Source organism: Pogona vitticeps, chromosome 6 (assembly GCF_051106095.1).
Source record: "Pogona vitticeps strain Pit_001003342236 chromosome 6, PviZW2.1, whole genome shotgun sequence".
Taxonomy (NCBI): Eukaryota; Metazoa; Chordata; class Lepidosauria; order Squamata; family Agamidae; genus Pogona; species Pogona vitticeps.
This window is the reverse complement of record NC_135788.1, coordinates 46837410-46860452: the sequence shown is the minus strand read 5'-3', so window position 1 is coordinate 46860452 and position 23043 is coordinate 46837410. Positions and strand designations below refer to the sequence as shown.

Genomic DNA, 23043 nt, shown 5'->3' with positions numbered 1-23043 from the left:
CAGCTTCAGCACTAACAGCATGTTTGCCACTGTAAAGAGCAGCACAGCCTCTGTGTGGCAGAGACCATAAGGGACTTCTTAGTATGGGTTCTCTTTTCCATTATGCTTGATTAAATCCTCCCTAAGCTGCATAGTATTGCAAATGTTTTTAGTCTGTAATGATTTGTATAGGCTAAATTAATCTGTTGGCAAAATGCTACTGTTCTAAGCTTAGAGTAAGTCACTTTGGACCACCCAAATATGACATCTGACACAATCAATTGAAAAGTCCCAGGTAAGATATGCTTAGCTCGAATGATTAAATGTACAATTACACTAAAAGTAGAATTAAATGACATTAGGCTTACTACAGCAGTATGAATAGAACTGAACTAGTCTAATCTAACTAATCTTGATTTTTATAGCTTGCTGCTAACAGAAATTGTGCACACAAGTAAAATCTCTGTGGCAAACCTGTTTGCATACATATTTTATATTGAAGCAAATGACTTTTAAGCCAAAGCTACTGCTTTTTTATTTGTCTTGGAGATGAATATTCAAAGTGTATATCCAGGCTAAGCAATAAGTACAGAGTCACATGAAAAAAATGCATTTCCATGTAAATATGTAATACTTGGATAGGCTTGGTCCAGTTTCTCCCCCAGTTAGTTGAGGCACATGTAGCAAAACGGGCTTTCCATGAGTACATCTCTGTTTCCACAAACAGAATTCCATCTGTTCATGGAGCAGAAAGTTAGGATCCAAGCTTGTCTTGATTAATTTCACAAAACAATCCCAAGATATTGTAAAGCAGAGCTATAGGTTGTGGTTCTTTACTGGGTTACTCCCTGCTGCAGCAGTAGTAACTGCAGCAGCAAGAGTAGTACTGTACTTGCTGCTATTGCTACAAGGGGTATTTCTATATCAACCTTGGGCAGATCTTTCTGTGTTTTTTAAAAAAGAGTTTGGGTTATGGGCACCTAAAGCTGATTAATTACTCTTAAACTAGTAGTTCTGAGTATTGACTTATGCTTTGTATATAGAAGACAGCAAGTGAACTATGGGGGTTTTTGTGGGAAGGTGCTTGTTTTTAAATGGATCAGTTAAGAGTGAGGTTGGTTTAATGAGAAAACAGCTCATTCTTTTACATTCCTCCTATGCTGTTGTATGGAAAGAGTGGGCCAAGAGTTTTATTGTGAAAATAAACATCAAAAATCCCTCTAGCTTGTTGATTTGGTACATGAGGATGTGTAGCTATAGTTCAGCTTGATTTTGAGATGTGACTTTGGGAATGGGAAACTGGGTCAAGAATTATATATAACAGTTGTGAATGTAGGTCTCAGTAGCAGGCAGGTAAGGGTTTGCAGAAACCAGTTGTTTGTGCTTAATGGATGAACTTGCTGCTTGTTTTGTATAGTTATTTCATTTATTTGTTTGTTTTATTTATAGGCTGCATTTCTCCTGAAAGGAGACCCATGTGTGTGTGTTCATATGGAAGGAAATGTTTGGTAAAGGGAAACGAAGGGAATTGGGTGAAATCTCCTGTGGCAGCAAGGAGATGAATAACCCCCTTTTTCTTTTTCTTGCAATCTGTTATGGTGAACCTATCATAATAATTAATGCGAAATGTTGCTTTTTGTCAGTGCATGAATTAATGTTAACCTTAAAATATATATACCTTTAAACGATTAAAGAGTAAATATCCATTAAATAACGTCTCCAACATGTGTTTTAGAATAGCAAATAGCCATTTACTGATAAGTACTAAATTTGTCAGCTGAACTTCATCAGTATTATAGCACTTAAAGGAAAAGAGTGCTAACATTATTACTTTTATTTCTTTTAAAGAGCTCTGATTTTGATTGATATGCTGGAGGCTGTTCCAGAGAGTGGGTGATATGAAAATAAAAGCTTCTGTTTTTGTTATGTGCAAAAGACAATTGACAGAATAAACTGTGCATTAAATTATAGAAAGCAGTAAATGTGGTTGATACTTCATATATCAAGGCTTCTGGATTTTAAACGTCATGGATTCTGACGTTATGTGTGTGAAAGAGAATATTTACACCTACACATATCTACACCTACACATACCTAATATCCACCCCTCAAATCTGTAGCTGTAAACACATGCCTATGTTTTATCTATCTATCCTGCTTGCAGATTTTGTATCTCCCTTTGAGCCATGTTTTTCTTTCTTGCATGCTGGGACTTCAGATGAAGCTTGGTTGAAATCTTTGTAAAAAGAAAGCATAGATGCCAAGAGTGACCCATAAAGTTCCCAGCTCATGTTTGTCTTGGTCACAAACTTGCTAGTTGACCTTGGTCAGAATGGGGTTCAGTGCTTGAGGTAGACAATGCTGATCTGCCTGGGAGGATTTCTGTAAGGGTTATATGAATATTTTAGAGCTCTGCTTGTATTCTCAATAACTTTGCCAATCCTGTTACTCTGCAGAAATCCAAGGCCTGTCATATACCAAGGGCTTCTGTGCAAATATAATATTTGAATTTCTAGATGCACTTATAGTTGCTACTACGTAAGAAGCAGCTGTGATTCTTTGGCTTTGTGTGGCATAACAGCATGTGCAAATAATCTGTGCATATGCATCTGCATGCTGAGTACTTTTACACATAGTAAAAACCACAGTGATGAGCACATCCGAGGTTACCGGAGCAACTGGATATACTGCACAGTTAATTAATGTCTGTTTTTGTATTAACATATGCAGGTGAAATGGAAAAGGTAACTCACTTTCTCAACTGAAGCTCACAAAAATTTGTATAAGATGTACTGTTAGAATGATACAGCTTTATTTTCTTTGTGGTTTTATGAAGCTCCTTTCCATTAGGCTCTTGAAATGGAGGCAGTGATTTGTAACCAGCTCCCTTCTGAAGATCAACTATTGCTGCTTTTTCTGGTAGAGTCATGTAACTAGATCTTTCTATGTTTACTGAGAGCTGAGATTTAGGGGTTTTGCAGATAACTGGGGCTTAAGGAGGATATGGATTGATATTTTCATGATTGAGATTCCATCAAATACATATGGAAAGCTACTGATTTATGGTCTATCCTATCGCGTACTACAATGTTACTGTTGTTTAGGTTAAAATAAAATACTGTATAACACTGTGAAGAGTGAATAGCATTAGCTTTTGAAGTGTTTCCCAGCTTTTAAAATTAGGACTACTTTGTACAGCCTGTTCTTTTTGTTTGATCATAAAAATCTCTAATTCTTGGTACTTGATGGCAACTCTGTTTAAATTACATTTGTTTTGAGATGTACAGTACTTTTAAAACAGAAATTTTATTACTTCAGAGATTTCTCCTCTTGTACATGCTTGGACATGATCATATCTTTAGGGAATATTCTTTAACATGTTTTGTTTTGAACTTTGAATATCCATGGGCATCCACATGACAAATTGCTTTTGAAAGTCTCCTTAGCTTCCAAAATGTTGTAGCATGTTTTATAGCAGGCTGAGAAGCATGGCCCCCAAATTAGACTAAACTAGATTAAATGCTCCTTGGCATGCTGATCTTTTTTTAATCGTAACCAAAGCAAAGACGGAAGAAGAAATACAGCAAAGATCACTGGTACCAATTGTCAAGCATTTGTTCATTTTATGGCAAAGCTACTTTAAAAAATACAGCTTTGTTTGGCTATTTCACTTTGTTTTCTCCTTCATCTCTAGCATTCACAGTTATTTGTCACTTTAATTTGTACAACTTCATAGTCTGGGAACTGGACAGGGGGAGTTTGCCCCTATTGGTTCTGCTGGATCTCTCAGTGGCTTTTGATACCATCGACCATGGTATCCTTCAGGTTTGTCTCTCTGGGATGGGACTTGAAGGCACTGTTCTTTCCTGAAGGAGAGAACTCAGAAGGTGGTGTTAGGAGAATCTTGTTTTGACACCCTGGCCGCTGGCCTGTGGGGTCTCTCAGGGTCTGTTTTGTCTCCTATGTTATTTAACATCTACATGAAAGCGCTGGGAGAGCTTGTCTAGAGTTTGGGGTTTTAGTATCACTAATATGTGGATAATACCCAACTCTATCTCTCCTTTTCATCTAAATTCGAGGAGGCTGCTTTGCCTCTAGATTGGTGTCTGGTATCAGTAATGAACTGAAAGGAGGGCAAATAAACTGAAACTTAATCCAGACAAGATAGAAGTGATCCTGGTCAGTCAAAAAGCAGACCAAGGGATAGGAATGCAGCCTGTGCTGGATGGGATTAACACTCCCTCTGAAAACACAGATGCACAACTTGGGGGTGCTCCTGGATTAGTCTCAGAACCTGAATGCCCAGGTTTTGGTGGTGGCTAGGTGTGCCTTTGCACAATCAATACAAGTGTGCCAGCTGCACCTATTCCTGGAGGGTCTGATCTGGCTGCAGTGACACATGTCTTAGTTACTTCCCGGTTGAATTACTGTAACACTGCCCATAGAAAGTGTCAGTGGGTCCAAAACACAGCAGCCAGGATCACATAAATCCCTATTACAGCAACTCCACTGGCTGTTGGTCCATTTTTGAGCTGAATGTAAGGAGTTGGTTCTAATCTTTAAAGCCTTAAATCAGGGGTGGGCAATTAATTTCTATAGGGTGGGGCACATGAAAAATCTGAACTGTGTTTGGGGGATGAACCAACTTTACTTAAAAATAAAATGAAACAGTGATGTTATGATTGTTTTTTAAAAAACTTGTATATCTTCACAAATACTAAAGAGGTTGTTTGCGGTATGTTAAAGATAAGCAACTGATCAACTTTAGACAAAAAGCTATAAATGGATTTGATGTTCAAAACTGTCCACAGGCCAGACAGGAGCGGCTCGCGGGCCATATGTGGCCCTCGGGCTGCACGTTGCCCAGGTCTGCCTTAAATGGTTTGGGCCCAGGCTATCTCAAGAACCGCATCTCCATTTATGAGCCTGCTCAAGTGTTAAGATCATCAGGAGAGGCCTTTATCTCAGTCCCATTACTTCACAGGTATGTTTGGTGGATGCATGGGAGAGGGCCTTCTCGGTTGCTGCTACCAGCCTTTGGAACTCCTTCCCACAGGATGCTATGCTGGCCCCATCTTTGCTGTCCTTCTCCAATTAGGTGAAGACTTTTCTCTTCAAACAGGCTTTTTCTGTGTAATTGGATTCCTGAGTGGGGTTTTTAAGACGGATTTTTGTACCTTACTATTTTGAATGTGTTTCGTCATTTGTTTTGATTTTTTTCAGTATTTGTAGACTTACTGCTTTTAACTTTAAATATTTTCTTGAAGTGATATAAGCCTCTCTGGATTCTTTTTAAGGAGAAAGGTGGTATTAAAATTTTTAATACATATATGAAATGAAATAAATAGTGTAAGAATAGAAAGCAGAGATCTAACATGTGGACTTTGTATAATTTTAAAAGGCTTTTGTTACTGTTATGTGCTGTGAAGTCACTTTCAACCTATCATAACTCTTTGAGTTAATAACCTCCAAAAGATCTTGTCATTAAGAACCTGCTCAGATCTTGCACACTCAAAGATGTGGCTTTCTTTATTGATTAAAGACTTTGAATATGTCTCACTAAATTGTTAATCAGCATTCCTTACCCTAATTAATGACAACTACTTGTAAAATGCTCTTCCTGAAATTTTTTCAGGAATGTGCTTCCATGTTGTAACCTGCTTACCTGGAAATCAGTCCCTGGAGTGGATATGGATAGGGTTGCTATCTGATACTTGAATTTAACAGGATCTTTATGAGTTGCTTCTCTTTCTTTCCCACCTTTCTGGAAGAGCAACATGCAGTCTATGATCATGTGCTTTGCCAATTCAATAGGTCACATCGTCTAATTGTTACTGAGGGACAAAGGATAGAATGCATTAGTGCTATCAGTTTTTCCCTTATAGAACATAATAGTAAATTGATCAGTCATTTACTAGAGTGTCCTCTGGAAAAGGTGACATTCTACTCATTGCTCTGTTTTTTCTGTTCGTGACAGCACAGCATTCGCCATGTTTACCCACCACTGTGCATTGGAAGATGTTATTAGTAACTAATAACTAATCCAGTTTACATTGATGCATCAGACTTCATATAGCTACAGTGGATTAACAGCTTTTTGAAATTTGATTATAAAAATTTAGTTCTTTATTTGGTTTTTAATAAATTATTTTAATTTTTTTAGTGTATTGGGTGCTTATTTTGGTTTTTATCAGTACCACACATAAAATGGCAATTGTACAAATAGTTTTATCCCATTTTCTGATTTGTTGTGTGCTAGTTGTGCAAGCAGTTGTGTGACTAATACCCAAGAAAATGGAGAAAACTACTTGAGTGATTGCTGAACCACATGTAATAAATTGAGCACGTTACTGAACGAGGTCCTCTGTATTTCACCCTCACATGCTAAGATGAGGAGTGGTTTAAAATGCCCTGCCTGATGCTCTCTAGATATATATTTTGAGGTTACTGGGTTGATGAAGGCTAGAATAAAGAGAAGCTACCTAGGGAGTATGACGAGTGCATGAACTTTCAGAACTCCTCCTAAGTTCATTTTCTGTGGTAAACACTTTTAGTTTTAGCAAACTGAAATGTAAAAGAAATAACTCCCCATTAATATTTTGGCACAAATTAATTGTAGTAATGCCAAGTGCTACGTCTTAAAAATTCAAATTATAGTGCAATCATATGCATGTCTCCTCAATAGTCCTGCTGGGCTTTGATCCTAGGGCTCCAGCTTCAGTTTAGCTTGGTTCAAAGTTTAAAAGCAAAATAAAGAATAGGCTACATACTACTTCAGGATATCAGTTTCTACCAGCATTTTAAGAATCAGCAGTAGCACGGCTGCATCTTCCCTCAAGTTTCCAGAATGCATTCTGGTTGTAAATAGGGTCAGACGACGACGACTACTACCCAAAGCCCTTGCTGTTAGGCAAGAAGACTCCAGAATGTCATCTATGATGTGTGTGGAAATATACCAGAAATGAATTCCCTTCCTCTCCTGATGCTAGCATGGATATGATTTCTTCTGCTGAGTCTTAAGTTGTGGGAACAGTCAAATATGAAGTGGTTCTTCAGGCACATACATTGTTTCGATAAAAAGTACTGTAATATGGAAAACAGTCCCCCAATGTAAGTCCCATTCAATTAAATTAAACGTGTGTGTGTGTGTGTGTGTGTGTGTGTGTGTGTGTTTGTAGACTCATTTATAATTCTAACTCCTTTGATTGTAAAGACTTTCTAGCAATTTTGCAAACTTTTCCTGATACCTCTGGGATTGGGAGGGGTGGCAAGTGGGGAGCATACCCTGAAGAGGCCTGGGATTTTAAATGCCTTGTCTAATGGTAACTGATGTGCATTGGAGTAGAGATGACAGAGGCGTGAACCCATCAACAGGAGGAGCAACAGCAGCATTTTTCCAGATGTAAGTGATTTCTAGTTAAGCTCACTGATCCAGCATCATGTGATTAGAAATGCAGGCAGCAGATTCATGCTGAACTGACATCATGCTTTTCAAATTCACTGGAAATTAAAAAGGAGGTGGGGGCAAAGCAGGGAGGGAAGATTCCTCTTGACTCTTCCTGGTACTGGGGAATTTCTAGCTCCAGCTTGTTTGCTGTTAAAGGCAGCAGCAGCAGCAACTGACAGCAGCAGTGCACATAGTTCAGAATATTCAATGAGGTCGAGCTGGATGATAAGTAACCCTGCTATAGAAACATCGCCTGTAAGTTCTGAAGCTAGTTGCAATAAGTTTTCTGTCTGTGTCTCACTCTTGTTTTACTCTTTTTCAAATTAAACTCTGTACTTCCCAGGACAGACTACAACTGTATCTGAGTATGGAAGTAGATGGTTTGCAGTTTTCATGTTTATGTTCTGCTACAAAAGAAATAAATTTTATTTACCAAAGCAAAACATGTCCAATAACATGTTGTCCTGTTACATGCCTAAGGAAAAAATGAAGGCACTTCTCTGGTCACCACACAGCTTAAGCTGTGGCTAATATAGTTAACATAGTGCTTGTCTCTTCAGGTGGTCTTGTAATTTTCTAATTACTCTGCTCATGGGACAGTAATGCTGGATAGAACAGTGCTTAATATTTAGACCCAAGGATACTTTAAGTGATATTGCAGTTGGAATTTTGATGATTGCATTCAGAGTTTCACTGTGTAAATGCAACATGCTTATATAATGATTCCTAACTGGATTGAATTCAAGTAGTCCTCTATATTTTTAGCTACTAGGGGACTTTTGAAGTTGAATAGATAGCATTTGCAGGGGAAAATTGATTCAGTACCTTACGAAATAGAATAATCAGTAAAAATAAAAAACACAAAAAATTTCCTAGCTTCTCTTTGCTTCCTCCCTTCCTGTGTACAGTATGTGCTTGCATGCATGCTTGCTTACTTATATATACACACAGATTCTTTTCTTCATACTTCAACTTATTTATTGTTTCATTTCACAAGAACAATTATTGCCATTGAATACTGCTGTGCTTCTAGCAATTAATATATTAGAGATTAGAACTGCTCACAATTTTAATTTAGCCTGGACTGGTAATGTGGCTTCAAAACATATAACACAACTAATTCATAGCCTGAATCTTCTTGCATGGTGGTTATAATAATGAGATATGAATTCCAACTTTCTAAAAATAAATGCAGCTAGCTTTAGATCAGAGAGTATGATTGTGTTGGTTTTCAATTAGAAGCTTTCTGTTTGCCTTTTTATCATTGCCTTTGAAAAGAATAAGCACAGGATTTAGTATCTGAAATGCTAAGCCATATGTCAGAAAAATGAACAGATGTTCAGTGTTACCATTGTCTTTAACACAGATATGGAAAATAGTGCATCACACCTTTGTTCTAGACTCAGGTTAATTCCCCAAACCATAAATCAATGTTTACAAAATATCTACAGTAACAATTATTTTAATATGTTTGGTGACTGAGTTTGAATTTGTCTCTCCCTCTCCCCTCTAATTATTTTGTTTACTGTTTTATCAGGTGGAAAAACAACCAGTGGAGGCAAGTTTACATATTTTCAGGGAGTAAGGTTTAGGGTATGGAAGGGGTGGTAAGTGAAGGGAAAATATCAGATTTATTCTGAGAACTGCTTTTACTGCTTTTCCAAATTCTCAACAACATGGAAATCATTATTGTCCATACCTTTGGTGATAATTGTAGTCTGTCAGAAATACTGACTGACTGTTGGGAAATAAAATCTTCCTGGTGTTTTTAGAGAGCTCTGTAATTAAACGTATATGAATTTATGCTACATTGTTCCTTGTTTGTCCAGATGGCCATACAGATTATGTTTCCCTTTTCCCCCCTAAGCGTTCAACTCATGAATCGATCCTGGTTGAAGATGAGGTGACAGACACTGAAGATAATGAAGAGGATGATTTAGGGGTCCGAGATGACCAACGTAGCATAATTCTGCATCTTATCTCTCAGCTCAAACTTGGAATGGATTTAACCAGGGTATGTTCTATAAACCAACACTGTATTGGTTTTTTTTTAATTACTTGCTATTGAATTAGTTTTCTTGTTTGTCTTTAGTGACAGCCTTATCCCAAAATCTGCTACTACATAACCTTCTGCCACTCTATATATGCTAGGAAATCAACTTTACCAAGCAGGAACCATGCTGTTCTCATACAAATCTTTAACATTTAAATTCACTGAATGTTACCACTGTTCCTTCCAAGAGATAGCCTTGAAACCAAGAACTAGCTTTCTTCTTTGTGGCCTCTGTGAATGCACACAGTTGGTTTGCTCTGCACCTGCGCAGGACGGTTCAGAGGTTTTTAGAGCTTGAAAACATGTGCTCTGCCCTCCCAAAGTCCCCTTAGTTCCTTTTTACCACCGCTTCGGTAGGACATACTTTGGAATGCTAGAGCTATACACAGAGAGTATTTCATTCTAATCATTCTATAATTGATTCCAATCAATATTCTTTGACATTCCCCTGTGTTTAGCAACTATTTCTCCCCATTCACAGTTTTTTCTCTTCCTGTGTTTTTTCTCCCCCCCATCACCAGTTTTTCCTCCTCTTATTTTATTGCCCCCCAGGACCATTCAAACGGTGCATCATTTGCACCAATAAAATACCGCTAACAGATGGGCATGACCATTGCTTATTTTGTCTAGGAGAACAACATAAGACTCACTTGTGTCTGGAGCGTAAAAAACTCACCAAACCAGCATTCAAATTACGGTTACAACGATTAAGATCTTACCTATGGGAAAGATCCCTCAATCCGACCACGGAACCAATGACATTGCCAATTTCTAAAGAAATGGCTCGCTCTGAAACAGCTCGCTCCATATCGAGCCCAGTGCCAATTCCATCTTGGCAAAAAGAACTTTCGAAGCTGTCTTTGAAGTCGAGCTCAACTCCCATTTCTGGAGCTCCGACCCATTTTGATGAATCATTTAAAAAGAAGAAAGACAAAGTCAAGACAAAAAACCCCAGAGAAAATGACAAATTTCACTCAGACTGACCCTCCTCAACCAATGATTTCATTACCCATTCTAGAAGAATCATCTTGAGAGGCCCCTGTTTCAACTTCAGACAGGGATGATCCTACTTTGACACCGGCCGAGGCTATAGTTTCTATCGCTAGTCTGTTGTTTAGTACAGGCCTATCCCCAGCTGATGTGCAATGGGCCTAGGCCCATTCAAACCCTCGTTCATCAGGGTGGGTGATACATGTTGAGCCTTCATAGTCCCTTCCTCTTCATTGCATGAAGGATTCTACTCCAGATACTTTACGGTTCCCAAAAAGGACAGAGGGCTTCATCCTATTCTTGATCTCAGGAGCCTCAACAAGTTTATTCTACCCTGATGCTTTCGAATGCTAACTCTCAAAACTGTCATCTCCCTCCTTTCAAAGGGAGACTGGTCCATCGTTACCGACGTGCAAGATGCTTACTTCCTGTAGTGAACAGCCCTGACCTCACCTGCCCATCATTGCGGAACATTCATGCAAGAACCAATGAGAGAATGGAAGGCGGTACAAGGGGGGACTGGAAAAGATAAAAAGGCTGGGAGAGAGAGTGTGTGAGAGACTGGGTGTGGTTTGAAAAGAAAAAAGTGAGTTAGAGAACTCAAAGCACGGAGATTGAAATAGAGGGTTAAAAGAGTTAAGAAAAATTATTCTAATAGATCCAATATAAGTGATTTACATCCAGTAATTGATTCTACTTGTCCTCACTGATTATCATCTTCCCTTGTTAAATAAATGATTTGTGTTTTGGCATCACACATATCCAGGCTTTGACTTGATATTAACATCTGGTGGCAGCAAGGAGGAAAGAAGAGCGTAAGCCTTGTGAAGACCAGGGGGATAGTGACTTCAAAGGCGATCATGACAAAGTTCGCTACACTTCCATGTTTCCATCCATCCACTCCATCACAAATTTCTTCAATTCAGATCCAACAACGTATCGTACCTATTCTTCTCCCTTCCCTTCAGACTTTCCACAGCATCGAGAACATTCACCAAATGTATGGCAACAGTCACAGCTTACCTCTGACTCCAGGGAGTCACCATTTCCCCATATATAGACGATTGGTTAATAGTTGCTCCTTCCTACCATGATGCAATCAGAGCTACAGAGTTAACCCTTGACACTCTTCAAAGCTTAGGTCTCAAAATGAACACTGCCAAGTCTCACTTGGAACCCTTGCAGACTGCCACCTACATCGGCACGTACTTTGACTCTCTCTGAGCCAGAGCCTTCCTACCACAAGAGATGATCACCAAATTAAAACAAGCTATCTGACCATTCCGACCCTTAGCATCGGTATCGGCACACCAAACTCAGCATCTCCTCATGGCATCTACTACAGCTCATGGCATCTACAACAGCTGTCATTCAACAAGCACGGCTCAAAATGAGATCACTGCAAGTGTGGTTCCTGTCACTAATTAACCCCATAACAGATCAGCAGTCCAAACATCTCACAGTAACACCAGAAATTGCCAATCAACTTACCTGGTAGATGTTCCTCCCTCATTTGATAGTAGGCAAACCCTTCCAACCTCTGCAACTATCCACACAAGTCACTACAGAGGCCAGCCCATCGGGATGGGGAGCCCATTGTCAACATCACAGAATACACGGTCTGTGGGCGAAATGAGAGCAGTCATTACATATCAACCATCTAGAACATTTGGCAATCATCAAAGCTTTTCATGCCTTCCTACCACTTATTGCAGGACGAGCAGTACAGATAGCTACAGACAACACCACAGCGCTGTACTGTGTCAAAAAACAAGGAGGTACCCGCTCCCTATCACTTTTATATCTTGAGATAGAACTGTGGAAATGGTGCTACCTCCACCACATTTTCCCAGTGGCAGTCCATGTCTCCACAGAGGACAACTGCCTCACAGATCGCCTGAGTCGTCTTACCATAGGGACACACAAGTGGGCACTGAACGACTAAGTCTTCGATCTCCTCTGCCACCGATGGGGACTTCCGTCCATCAATATCTTTGCCTCAGAGGCCAACACCAAATGCCAATGGTATTGCTCTTGAGCTGGCATCAACCCAAAATCACTTGGCAATGTGTTTATGACGGACTGGACTGGAGAACTACTCTACCTGTTCCCACCAATTACTCTCATCCAAAGATTGGTCATTCGACTACGACAATCCTAAGCTGATGCCATCTTCATCGCTCCGTGGTGGCCACATCAACCGTGGTTCACCCATCTGAGATCGATGTTGACCGACGTATTCCACCTGCCGTTGATACCCAACTTTCTCAGAGCAACGGGATGATCCTCCACCCCGACATCCTCTCTCTGAACCTGACAGCCTGGAGAATATTCCCGCCATTCGAAGTGTCCTGGATCGGCTTGAAAGCCATCTACCCAGAAACTATCTCAAAATAAATGGAAATCTTTCATCTCCTTCACTCATTCCTGAAGGACTCCAAAATATTCAGTCTTCAACACAATGACCTATACCAGAGTGGTAATTACAACTGGTCCTCAACTCCCTCACTAGACCACCTTTTGAACCAATGGCCACCTGTGATCTTAGGTTATTTTCTTTGAAAACATCATTTCTTGTGGCAATAACATCTGCCAAATGTGCCAGTGAATTAGTGGCTCTCAGATCTGATCCACCTTATCTCCAATTCCATCCAGACAAGGTCACCTTATATTTTGATTTATTGTTTTTACCAAAAATTGTCTCCGATTTCCATCTAAATCAGCCATTGATATTGCCAACTCTGTTCCCTTCTCCTTTTACACCCATCGAGTGCATGCTCCATATGATAGACATCCGAAGGTCTCTGACTTTCTATATTAATAGGACAAGAATATTCAGGAAGTCTCCAAGACTCTTCCTATGTTTCCAAGGTCCTCACAAGGGTGCTCCAGCAACAGCTCAAACCATCTCTCGCTGGATTTTTCAGGCTATCTCATTGAATTATGAACTTTCAGGCAAGAAACCTCCTGAACACTTAAAAGTGCAGTCCACCAGAGCACTATCAGCATCTACTGCTCTCCACCGTGGAATAGAATTAGCAGAGCAGCTACCTGGTCTAATCCTTCAACCTTTGTGAAATATTATTGCCTTTATGTCAGGGCAAAGAATGATGCTGCATTTGACAGAGCGATACTGACATCTCTTATTGATTGATTGATTGATTGATTTAATATCCCACCGATCTGGTCTTGCGACAACTCTAGGCAGCTTCCAATACAATATAAAACAACAAGTAAAATAGCACAAAAATTATTATATAAATAACTTAAATAACTTCCACAACAATTTACAAGATGGGAAAAATAAAGTAAAAAATAAAGAAAGAAAAATAAAGAAAGAAAAAATGGTGGGACGTCTCGTACCATGACGTCCCACCATCTAGTAAGTGAGCTTGTCAGTCACCCAATTGTGTGCATTCACAGAGGCCACAAAGAAGAAAGAGAGGTTATCTACCTGTAACCATGGTTCTTCTAGTGGTCCTGTATGAATTCACACATCCCACCCTTCCTCCCCTCTGTCCGTCACGTTGTCTTTAATACAATACCTTGACTATTGAAGGAACTGAGTGACCTTGGGAAGGCGGAGCATGTGCTCCACGGGGGAATCGCATTGTCACATGTTTTTAAGCTCTAGAAACTTCCGAAACATCCTGCGCAGGTGCAGAACAACCCAATTGTGTGAATTCATAGAGGACCACTAGAAGAACCATTGTTACAGGTAGGTAACCTCTCTTTTTTATTTCTCCTCCCTGCTTTTGGGCAGTGAAAATGAGGCAGTATCCAAAATATGGTTCCAAGTACAGAGCTATGGGTTATGGTCTTTTCCTCCTCTTTCTCCACCACCTTCTCCTCTCCTTCAGTAATGCCAGAACCTATGTTGAACCACTTCTGTTCCTTGCCAGTGTCAGCTGTCCCGTTCTAATATAGAGAGAAACATAATATATATTATTTTATATATTCTGTACTGAGAATTATAAATCAGGGCATTAACATCCTATTGTCATAAAATTACAGATCTGCATAACATACATGTGGGAAACTGAAGTCAGCAATTGCAGCTGATTAAAATAGGCCTGTCCCTTAAGAAATACAATCAGCTGCAAATCAGAACATGGTTGAGAGAACTCTAATCTATATGCAGGTGGTACTTCATTTACAATAGTTCAGAAAAACCAAATTTTAATTCCAAGGCCATACGCAGGACTTAAAAGCCAGATGTTTCATTTTTATGTTTTTTTCAGCCATGAGTTAACAGAGAACAAAGATGTTAGAATAGGAATTTACTTTATAATAACTTATAAAATAGTGCTTGCTGGGTGATGCAGTCCTTCAGCCATGTGGGTAATACGCAGGTAACTATAGTTCTGGAAAACTTATATACAGTGGTGCCTCGCATAGCGAGGTTAATCCGTTCCGGATTAACCGCTATAGCGAAACATCGCTAAACGGAAATGAAAAAGCCATAGAAACGCATTGAACGAAGTTCAATAAAATGGATGCTATGGCTTTAAAACTCACCGTTAAGCGATCTTCCTCCATAGCGCCGCCATTTTCACGCCCTCGGTAAGTGAGGGCAGGGCGCGAAAATGCAGTGCGGACCTTCCGGCGGCCATTTTGGAACTGCCGATCAGCTGTTCTCCCCCGCTTCGTTATGCGAATCACTTAGCGAATATCGCAAAGCAAAAAAATGCCATAAGGGCCATCGCTGAGCGAATGCTCCAGCGATGGCCCAGAGCCCCTCGTTAAGCGATTTAATCGTTAAGCGAGGCACCACTGTACAAGCATAATGAATAGGGAGGAATGCAAGAGCAAGAGACAGTAAGAGTACTGGAGGAGAAAGGCTGTTATACTAGGCTGTTATTTTGAGTGTGTGTCATTTTTCTGAACATAGGAAGGTCAGAAAACAATTGATTTTGATTGTTTTTGTAACCTCATACACTGATGATAAGAGAGCTTTTTTGAATAATGCATGGAAAGAAAATGGTTTCGAGGTCTGACTTCACAGAGTGAAAGATATAGAAAGGACCATTTAAAAGTGGAGGCATTAGTGAAATACACATTTTCTGTGTGAATTAAATGATGGCAATGATGGAATTCAGTACTATTAAAATTAATTTTCACGGTCGAGAACATTACAGAGCACATTGCAGTGGGGATAGGAATGATACTAGAAGGAGGCCGTCACGTTTAACATTTTCTTAAAGATTCTTTGGGGGGGGGCTCAGTAAATTAGTTTTAGAAATACATGATAAAATGGATGCTGCATATTTATAACACTGATTTTGTTTTTAGGAGATCAGAAACTAAATTTCATATTCTTTACACACCTTGTCATCTGGATTCATTTGGTGTCTCTGACTAATTTGTCTTGCTTTATTGAGCAATATTAGGTAGGGCCACTTGAGAATCAGCCTTACCTTTGTACCTCTGTGGTGTGGATTGCAGCCCCCCCACCTTGCCCACTTTGGGCCCTTGGTATTGATGGGCTTTTGTCTGTCTTCATTTTAGTTAGCACATGATTAAGTTACAGAGTTCTGTTTCAGTGTTTTAAAATACAGTATGTTCTCTTGGTACAAACTCTTGCCTGACCATTGTGCGGTCTAATGCAAAATTTGGTATACGCAGGGAGAAGTAAGTAATAACTTGGCAGAACTGAACTATCACTGAGATCTGACTCTGATACAGCCTTCTTCACAAAGTATTTGTTTGACTCATAGTATGAGTTTGCTGGAAATGGTTCTTTTTGTTTTTAGTGGTCAGTTAGACATATGTGTTTCTGTGAATGATTGACTTTATAGGAGACTGGGCCATGAGTAGCTAACTGGTTAGGATTGGTTATATCAAGCCTTCCCTCAGTAACCAGCTACCTGTGTGTGAATTTAGATAGATTATGCATTACTGGTTTGACTGGATTTTAGTACTACTTGTGTTTTCCATTTCTCAGAGTGACATTTTTAATCTTTTTGTTTACTTATTGATCTTTGCCTTAATATTGCTTGCTAATGATGTAAGCTGCCTCCTTGTTCATTGTTTGTAGTTTAAAATATTGTCTTTTAATGATGTTAAACACTGTAGTATACTCATTGCTTTCAACATTCAACTTTAAATATTGCCTTTCATTGTTCTAAGCTGCCTTGTGTCCTTTTCAAGGAGAAAGGTTGTGTAAAATATTTTAAATAAATAAAATATTTATTTATTTATTTTTATTTATTTTTGGACTTATATACCGCCCCATAGCGCTACAAGCACTCTCCGTGCGGTTTACAATTTAATTATACAGGCTACACATTGCCTGTATAATATATGTTGCCTCCAGAATCAGTGTCAATATGCCACTATATGTCTGTTGCTGGGGAGCACAACAATGGGAGCACTCATGTTTTTCTTGTAGATTTCTGAGATCTTAGTGGACATTTGTTTATTTTACACAGAGCTGTGGTGATTTGAAATACAGGATTGTAAGCACCTGGAGCGACTCCTTTCAAATAAAGCATTTATATCTCCATTCCTTCTCCACACATATTGCTCAAGAGTGATTTCCTTATTTCATTGAGATGAATTGAGTGCCCCACCCGTCAATTACTTGTTTTAGTTCCATTTGTCTTATTGCTGGAGAGTGAGATGCATAGTAGTAGATCAGAGCTGAGATTGTAAAGTGGTGAGAACTCTGTCCTTCTGTCACCTCTTCACAGATGTTGCTTGGAGAGCCTAAAAGAGGTACATAGCTGGTTTAAGCACAGCTATACCATGTGCCATGGAATTGATGACTCTCAGGTGTCTTTCCATTTTGGGAGAACCAATAAATTTATCCATCTTGCTTTTTCATTGCATGGTGCACTAGATCTCTCATTCCAGTATATACTTTTTGTAATATTTACAATTTTAATATTGAAAACTGGGTCCTCTGTTGTTAGGATTATACTGATTTGGAGTCAATAATTCATAGTTTATTTTAATATGTTTCCATTGTTCTCAGTCAGATGAGAGGAGAAAGCTTTGGCTCTCAAGCTTTTTTTCCATGAGAGTCTTGATGGACAGAACAAATAACATTAGAACAAATAGCTCATACCAATAACAGTAGCCATGTTTAAGTGGTAATTTGTAGTGGAAAATGTGATCAACTGCACTAGTGCCATATTATTACAACCATAGGGGCTGGTTAGCTAAATGCATTTTCTTTTCTTTTGGAGTTAAGTATTACATTGAAGATTTGGAGAAGTGTGAATTTTGAATGATTATTATATTTTGATCTGGATATTAGTCAGTTCAGTTGATGAAGCCCCGGTTCACATCAAAATTTTAATTCTCCCTGCATTTTCTTTACTTAATCTGCCCCCACTTTTTGAGTGAACAATGGCAGTATCATTTGTAGTTTTTGTGACTGCTGTTATTTTATCTATAAAAGCTTGATTCATTGTGTGAGATGCAGCATTTTGCTGTCATGAAACGGGGAGTTTATGTCATTTTTTGTTTATATTCTCTTCTTTTTATGAAATCCAAATGCTGCATCTGTTATTTCAGGATCTGTTCCTTATTAAATTTAAAATTGCAACAGGGAGTAGGGTTGATAAGAGAGACTCCTTCTTGAAAAAAAACAAACTTTGATTGTGTTTTTCTCCATGACGGTCTTGCTTATTATGTAACCTCATATGCTCTGCCAGATGAAGCATTTCATCCCTGCCTTCAACCTGCTGTAAATGCTGATTATCTTAGTAATAACTTGGTAGTAGACATATATACACTACAGTGTGTATCTATAAAAGCTTGATTCATTGTTATGTTGTTGGGCTACAACTCCCATCAATACTACCAGTACAGATAATGGTGAGAGATGATAGAAATTACAGTCTTGTGGTAACTAGAGGATTACAGGTTACTCATTCTATTTATGCCTCACGCAGTCTCAATTCATTTCTTCCTATTAAGTCAATATTAGCTGGCTGGATAGTTCAGCGATTTAGGTATCTGGTTGTGGAGCCAGAGGTTGGGAGTTCTGTTCCCCACAGTGCCTCCAGGGAGAAGAGTCAGCCTGTGTGGCCTTTGGCAAGCTGCAGAATACCAGAAATGTCCCCAGAAGAAGGGAATGGTAAACCACTTCTGAGTATCCTCTATCTAGGAAACCCTGGAAAGGGTCACCATAAGTCAGAATTGATAGTGCATAATTATTGGTATTAGCTGTGAAGAACATTGCCAAGTTTCTTCTCAAATGGTTTTACTATACAATAGTTTTCCAAGTAAAACTTTTGGGTGTTTGGGGTGTGGGGGAGGCATAGGAATAGCTTTGTAGCGGCTTTGCATGTAGCTGCTGTGATGTGTTCAAGCAGTTTGTATAGTCATGTGTGGAATAAAGTTTTCATGCTTCCTTATTTTTTGCCTCTCTAGTGTGAAAACATTGCCTCTATAAATAGCAATCATACTTCTGTTACATTTTAGAGCTGGTTTCTGTGTCCATCAATAGATTCAGCCAACCCGGCAAAGAGCATTGTTTATCACACCTATGACATTGGGTAGGCGGATCAGTGTGACTAGGCGTTATTCCGGAGCTGCTGTTGTGCTCCATTCAGCACCAAAGCTATTACTCTTCCTAAGTTACTGGGAAAGGTATTTCCTTGTGTGGCCCTGCCAATCTGAGGTATCTGCTTAGGAGAAATTGATACTATAGATATGCATTTCCCCTTCTCCCCTTGACAGTTCCTCTCTGCAAGTCCCCTACAGCTGCAAATCCTAAAAAATGAAGAGATCTTATTCTTTCCTTTTAGTATCCATTCTAACTTGATTAGACCACTTGTTTTTATCTCTTAGAATAGAGACTTGTATCACTAGATGGTCTCTCAGGTTGTGTTAACCATTCTTTCTGATTAGATTGCTCAAGCAGGAAGTGGTGGTTCTTCGTGGCCTCTGTGAATGCACACAAATGGGTTGTTTTGCACCTGCGCTGAATGTCTCAGAAGATTTTAGAGCTTAAAAGTACAAAGTTAGTGGGATGTTCCCTGTGGAGCACATGCTCCAACCACCTAAGATTCCCCTCAGTTCCTTTTTCCCGCCGTGCTGAGCGGTTCTCCAGAATAATAGAGCGTGTTTCTGACCGATTTTTAGCAACTATATTAGTATTTCCTCTTCTAATCAACACCTAAATTGATACCTTCCTGTTTTCCAATCAACTAATCGACGTTCCTCTGTTACTTCCGTTTCTTTGCCTTTCCCACTTTTGGCTTCCTGCCACTCCCCCATCTCTTCAACCGTCTCTCCCTCTGGTTTCCTGCTCTTTATGTCCTTTTAAAAGGTGTGTCGGCTGTTCAAATAAGATCCTTTTACCTGATGGCCACAAATGCTGTTTATTCTGCTTGGGGAAGCAACACCCAACCCATTCTTGTGCGGCATGTAAAAAATTGACCAAGCCGGCACTTAAACAAAGGCTCCAAAGGTTCCGATCTCACTTTTGGGAGATGGCCATGAACAAAAAAGGCTCACGCTCCGGTGTCAACTGGTAGCCTATCTCCCCACACTGGCCTCTCAATGGCTGATGTGCCATCCAGCCAGGCCTAGGCCCATTCTAGTCCTGCATCAGGGCAGGCGATTAAAGTCCAACTTTTGGGATCGGACTCTCCTCAACACTCTCCCCGAAAACATCAGGAGAAGCGAAAGCATATTTCTCCTCCTCGATATATGCCTCCATACGGAGAGTACTACCAGTGTACCAATTTTCCACGGTACCATCATTTTGACATGGAGGAAGTTGGCCCATATTGCGATCCATATCACATGGAAGCATACCAAGGACATTCATATTATCAAGAACTGAAGCATGTGCGATACGCCCTAGCTTACCATCCAACCTCCCTACACCAACCTCAGATGCTATCGATAATCATCCTCCATCTCCTTCAGAGGATTTCACTTCTTATTCACAGATGATATCCAGAATGGTTAAATCCCTACAACTACATGTCGAAGAACCTCCATCACCTGAGGCAGATATAATCTTCAACAACATAAATCAAGAAAGGACACCTCCACTTAGTCTTACTTTTATTCCATCGATGCTCAAACTAATCAAGGAAGCATGGGGCAAGCCATCATCTACACTACAAATCTCAAGACGGACTGAAAGCCTGTACAAGATGCATAGAATGGACACCGAGTTTTTGGCCAAACATCCTACTCCCAATTCTATAATTGATGAGTCCAACCAGTCCAGAGCCAGAAATAAGTCTTCAGTGGCCCCTACTATAAGGAGGGTCAGAAAATTGACATAATCGGTAGACGAATTTATTCACTCTAATCCTTTTCACTTAAAGTCGCCAACTATCAAGCGGCGATGGGTGCTTATCAGCACCAACTTTGGAACCAAATTCTCCCAATACTGGAATCCGCACCTGACTCAATCAGAACTGATTAATGCCCATACCGAGACCACCTCGCTGACAAAACTACAAAGGATTGTGGCTAGACATGCAGCCGATGCAGCATTGAAGACCCTAGCATCCTTGATAGTGTTGTGCTGACACGCCTGGCTTAGATCCACCAGATTGTCTGATGATGCCAAGTCAAGGATAGAAGACAGTTCAGATCACAACCAAGGTCCACCACTATCGACATCATCCTTTCAGAATCGAAATCAGTCCCATCAACGCCAGCCTTTTCTAAAACCCCAGATAAAGGGGAGAATGGTTTGTTGTGATCGGTGTACTGGACACTTACTTCTATATTTCAATCCATCCATTTCATTAAAAATTTCTCAGATTCCAATTCGACAACATCATGTACCAATTCTGTTCCCTACCATTCGGGCTTTCCACAATGCCAAGGACTTTCACAAAGTGCATGGCACCAGTCGCACTGCCTTTAGGGTATAGACATCTACCCATACATAGACGACTGGCTGATAGTTGTGACATCATACCAAAACGCCATGAGAGCTACAACCAGCACGCTTGACACACTTCAGAATCTCAAACTCAAAATAATCTCATCTCATCTCAAATGAGCACAGAAAGTCACCTACATCGGAGCCCTCTTCAACTCCATGCAAGCCAGGGCCTTCATCCCCCTGAAACGAGTTTAACTTTATAGAAGGAAATTTGCCCCTTTCGATTTCAAACTTCCATTTCAGCCCATCATGTTCAACACCTCGGGCTCATGACATCCACAACATTGGTAATCCAGCATGCCCGACTCAAAATGAGGTCGCTCCAATTGTGGTACCTGCCACTATTCAACCCGGTGATAGACCACCCATCCATGAAATTGACTGTGATACCAGAATTGGTCAATCAACTCACTTGGTGGACATTGATGTCAAACCTCCATATTGGACAACCATTCCTGCTCTTCCATCCGACGGTGCAGGTCACCCCCAACTCCAGCCCATCTGGCTGGGGAGCACATTGTCTTCATCTCAAAATTCATGGCCTATGGACAAGACAAGGACAATCACTTCACATCAACCATCTTGAGCTCTTAGTGATCATTAGAGCTTTCCATGCCTTTCTTCCAATCATCGAGGGTCGAGTGGTGCAACTGGCAATGGACAATACAACTGCCCTATATTATGTAAACAAACAGGGAGGAACACATTCTTTATCCCTCCTGTCCCTAGCCATCAACCTGTGGGAATGGTGTTACCAACATCACATCTTCCCTATTGCAGTACATATTTCGACGGACGACAAATACTTAGCAGATCATCTCAGCTGTATGACATTGAGGACTCACAAGCAGTCCCTCAAGGAGACCATTTTCGATCAGCTCTGTCGCCGTTGGAGAGTACCTACCATCGATGTCTTCGCTTCGAGTGTGAATGCCAAATGCAGTGTCTATTGCTCTCGAGCTGGAGCAGACGGGAACTCCATCAGGGATGCATTCATGACTTATTCAAACAGGGAATTACTTTATTCCCACCAATACCACTCATACAATTATCCACCTCTGACACTTTCAATCAAATGCGATCCTCTTCGCTCCCTGGTGGCTGAGGCAGGGCTCTTCAGGCAGGCCTTCCCTCCTGCCAATACTTGATTTCCACTTTTCTTGGGTTTTTGTTATCTTCCCATATTGATTATATTATCATTGTAGATTTTAATTGTTTGTTTTAAAATCCGTTTTGTGCACAATATATTGTGAGCCGCCCTGAGTAGACTCCTGTGTAGAAGGGTGGGATAAAAATCTTATAATAAATAAATAAAATAAAATAAAATAAATATTCTTGGCATAGCTGAAGCACTGCATGCAAAAACTGGAGACAGGTGGCAAGGGAATGTGAAATAACATGCTCTTATAACTGTTGGAATCAATTTAATTCTTCTTAAAGTGAAACCATGAGCAATGCTTTTGTCACTCTTGGATTCAAATACAGCAGCCCTCCTGGGTTCCAAATACAGATTTCTTTGTCCTTTATCCAGCCTGCCAGCTGCCAGAGTTGGCAGATTTCTAGTAGAACTCCATTAACTTGAACCCAACTGATGTGCCACTTGGGTAAACAATGATTGCTGTCAGCAAACAATTGATTCACTTAGTAGCTAAGCATAGTAAGACAATGAGAGAACCCAGGCAGCTTGAATAGCACAACCTTGTT

The 23043-nt window shown here is 40.0% G+C and overlaps 1 protein-coding gene and 1 long non-coding RNA gene across 4 annotated transcripts in view; one reads left to right on the top strand and one right to left on the bottom strand.

The window, feature by feature from the left end:
* OSBPL10 (oxysterol binding protein like 10) overlaps positions 1-23043 on the top strand; it is a 116135-nt gene that overhangs the window by 75706 nt on the left and 17386 nt on the right. For all 3 annotated transcript variants that reach the window (XR_013537269.1, XM_020799472.3, XM_020799471.3), the window contains one exon: positions 9294-9440. Coding sequence is in view for 2 of the 3 variants with exons in the window: in XM_020799472.3 (XP_020655131.3) it covers positions 9294-9440 (147 nt within the window). In the remaining variant the exon portion in view is untranslated. The remainder of the gene's footprint in view (positions 1-9293; positions 9441-23043) is intronic.
* LOC144583489 (uncharacterized) lies at positions 9500-22191 on the bottom strand. Its single transcript, XR_013537272.1, has 2 exons — positions 21752-22191; positions 9500-12090 (listed from the first exon to the last, which is right to left on the bottom strand). It is a non-coding gene; the product is annotated as an uncharacterized LOC144583489 (long non-coding RNA).